Source organism: Acanthisitta chloris, unplaced genomic scaffold (genome assembly GCF_000695815.1).
Source record: "Acanthisitta chloris isolate BGI_N310 unplaced genomic scaffold, ASM69581v1 scaffold17065, whole genome shotgun sequence".
Taxonomy (NCBI): Eukaryota; Metazoa; Chordata; class Aves; order Passeriformes; family Acanthisittidae; genus Acanthisitta; species Acanthisitta chloris.
Window position 1 is genome coordinate 4,133 of NW_008672259.1, and position 3,414 is coordinate 7,546.

Genomic DNA, 3,414 nt, shown 5'->3' on the forward strand with positions numbered 1-3,414 from the left:
CCCAAACAACATGGGAAGCAGTAATTGAACAGAGCAAGAATGAGCAGTTCTGGGCTTTCCAGGCACAGATGTGGGCAGGTTCTGCATAGAGCTTGGAACTGCAGCCCTAAAGCTTTCCCAGAAGCTTCACATGAAGGACTAATGTCAAGGGAATGGGCTGCAATTCCAAAGGGTTTGTACTCATTGGTGTTTAATTGGTGGAGGGGAGCCTGGAGCCTGTGTGTGCAACCAGTTCCCTTTGCAGGGATGTGAGGGGAGGGAGGGAGGGAGCCTCGAGGTGCTGTTTGCTCTTGTGGTTGTGTGCAGAGCTGGGTGATGAGTCTCCTGTCTCCTCCCCTCTTGTCCAGTGTGGCCGCAGGAGGAGTACATCGTCGAGTACTCACTGGAGTACGGATTCCTGCGCCTGTCCCAGAGCACGCGGCAGCGCCTCAGCATCCCCGTCATGGTGGTGACCCTGGGTGAGTGGGGCAGGGGGTGCTGACTCCCCTCTGGTCTCTGGGAGCTCCTGTGAAGCCAGTGGTGCCCATGCCCCACTGCTGTGTGCAGCTTCTGTCCTGGCAGCAGCTCACTCCTTCCCAGGAGGAGCAGTGTGGAACGGTGGAGTCTGATTCAGTGAGCCCAGCACAGCTTTCCCACGGAGGGGGAAGAGCCTTTCCCTAGTGAGCGCTGGGGCTCTGGGCTCAGTGCAGGGTTGGAGCCCAATGGTGAGAGCAGCTGTGCAGGTGTTGGGGACAGTGCTCTCAGGTGTGGGTCACACTCTGGCGTGTGTCTGTGCCTCTGTGAGCACCAGCAGATCATTCCCTGGTACAGTGTCCTCTTCCCCTGGCATTTGTCCATTAAAACCTGTCCAAGTCAGTAATACGGTCTCAGACCTCCTTGTCCTTGTGGGTGACAGCACAGTGTGTTCACCTCTGTGGCTCCAGGTGTGAACAGGTCTCTGTGTTCTCCCTAGACCCCACCAGGGATCAGTGCTTCGGGGACAGGTTCAGCCGCCTGCTGCTGGACGAGTTCCTGGGCTACGACGACATCCTCATGTCGAGTGTCAAAGCTTTAGCTGAAAACGAGGAGAACAAAGGTGAGGCCTGGAGGAGTCGCAGCAGCTGCGCAGAGCAGTGGGTGTTGTTCTGTGGGAGCCTGAATATCATCTCCTGACTATTGATTCATCTGTAATGCGGGGAGCAGCTCCCTGTGTTCTTGTCAAGGACAGGATGAGAGAGGCAGGAGGGGAGAGGTGTCTGCAAATGTGATTTCCTCCTGCCTCACTGCCCTGCATGACAATGAGTGCTGCTACCCTGAGGATTTGCTTCAAATCCTCAAATTAGGAGGCACCAGCAGTTGGTTCTCAGTCTGTGAGTTAACACACTGAGCTCGTGTTTGTGCCTTTTCTGCAGGTTTCCTTCGCAATGTGGTGTCTGGAGAGCACTATCGCTTTGTCAGCATGTGGATGGCCAGGACCTCCTACCTGGCAGCCTTCGTCATCATGGTCATCTTCGTAAGTCAGCGGAGCTGGGCAGTGCCTGGGCTGGGCCCGGGGCTGGGTGGTGTGTGGTTGGTGTAACACCACAGGCCTGAGCCTTCACCTGCTCGGAACGTGTAGTTGGTGGAGGACAAGGTCCTGCTTTGGGTTGGTTTGTTCATTTTTGGTGTGGGTTCTCAAAGTCCCATCAGTGAAACAACAGAGGAGCTGGGCTAGAAGGCAGTGTTGGTTTCCTTGTCAAAGGGGAGTTGCTGTTGGAGCCTCCAGGTGTCATTAAAACACTTAGGCTGTCACCACAGGGTGCAGATGTTTGTCCTCTGAGACCTTTAAGAACAGGCCAGAGTGATTTGCCAGGAGAGATCAAGATACACTGAGGGATGATGTGTGAGATGAGGTGATCTCAGATACGTATCAGATAAGATCCCAAGTGATAACTATGCCATGTTTGTAGTCTTGGGTGGCTGTGGGTGACTCTCCCCTTGTGTCTGGCTGTCCTGCCCTCTGAGGCAGCTCTGTGCAGTCTCACTGTGGGCAGTGAGAAGGAATTGAGGGCAGAGGCACTGGGAGCTGTGGGAGGAGTGGGATGGAGGACAGGAGAGTCCCTGCTCCCAGCCCTGTGGGTTGGCTTGGCCCCTGCTCAGGCGTTCAGGATCAGTCCCTTTACAAACTAATCCCTTACTGTCTGTTCCACTGCAGCAGCACAGAGATTAATTGCTGTTTGTGGAGCCCTAATTACTCTTTGGCTGCACAGCCCAGCTAACGAGCGTGGGATGTGCAAGCCCAGGCTGGCCAGGCCTGTGCCGCAGTGCGATCGGAGCTCCTGTGCCCGTGGGGCTCTCACCTGCCTCCCTCTCTCCTCTCCAGACTCTGTCCGTCTCGATGCTGCTGCGCTACTCACACCACCAGATCTTTGTCTTCATCGGTAAGGACTGGCTGAGGGACCTGGGGGTACTGGGCTCTGAGCCTGCTCCAGTACGGGGTGTCATAGTGGCACAGCAGGTTTGGGTCAGGAGGACCTTAAAGAGGTCTCACTCCAACCTTGACTGCTGTTAGAAGGGTCCTGCTGTAGCTGCACAGGGAATACACCCCCGTGCACCCCATCACTGCTCTGCCAGAGCTTTCTGTCCCTGCCAAGGACTTGGGCCAGAGGACTTGGCTGCGCTGAGTGGGCAATGCTGTGGTGTGGAGGGTTCCATGGCCCCACATCTGCTTTGTGCCACAGTCTGTTTTCCCTCTTGCAGTTGACCTGCTGCAGATGCTGGAGATGAACATGACCATTGCGTTCCCTGCGGCTCCACTCCTCACTGTCATCCTGGCTCTGGTCGGTAAGGACTCGCCTCACTGATCGTGTCTGCAGCACATCCCTCTGGGATCTCTGGGAAGTGAGTCCCTGGCCGAGCTGGCTGCGGCAGGTGGTGCGTGGCTGCCCGTCACAAGGCAGAAGGCTCTGGAATTTGATGGCACAGTGAGCTCCATTGTCCTTCTGGGTCCCCTGGAACAGCAGCAGTTCATGGGGAAGTCCCAGAACCTGAAGCTTTGTGTGTCCCTGGAGCTCACTGCAGACTCATACGCTGTGACCATGTTGCATTTGCCACAAACCCCTCCGAAGTCTTTCCTGGGGAGGCAGCTGGTCCCTGGCCGTGCCAGGGCTGCTGTGGAACACGTTTGGCCTTGGCTGTTGCTTTACCCAGAGCCCAGTTACGTGCCCTGGGCAGGTGCAGTCTCACCTTGGGGGTGGCAGAGGAGCCTTCCCATGACCTGCTGGGTGCTGATGTCCCCTCTGTCCCCAGGTATGGAGGCCATAATGTCCGAGTTCTTCAACGACACCACGACCGCGTTCTACATCATCCTCATCGTGTGGCTGGCAGACCAGTACGACGCCATCTGCTGCCACACCAACACCAGCAAGAGGCACTGGCTCAGGTGAGGGTGGCTGT

The 3,414-nt window shown here is 56.5% G+C and overlaps 1 protein-coding gene across 1 annotated transcript in view; it reads left to right on the forward strand.

The window, feature by feature from the left end:
- TMEM259 (transmembrane protein 259) overlaps positions 1 to 3,414 on the forward strand; it is a gene marked incomplete at its 3' end in the record, with an annotated part of 7,901 nt that overhangs the window by 3,509 nt on the left and 978 nt on the right. The window contains exons 4-9 of the mRNA XM_009074450.1: positions 348 to 458; positions 953 to 1,075; positions 1,392 to 1,492; positions 2,342 to 2,399; positions 2,719 to 2,802; positions 3,268 to 3,400. Coding sequence (XP_009072698.1) covers positions 348 to 458; positions 953 to 1,075; positions 1,392 to 1,492; positions 2,342 to 2,399; positions 2,719 to 2,802; positions 3,268 to 3,400 — 610 coding nt within the window. The remainder of the gene's footprint in view (positions 1 to 347; positions 459 to 952; positions 1,076 to 1,391; positions 1,493 to 2,341; positions 2,400 to 2,718; positions 2,803 to 3,267; positions 3,401 to 3,414) is intronic.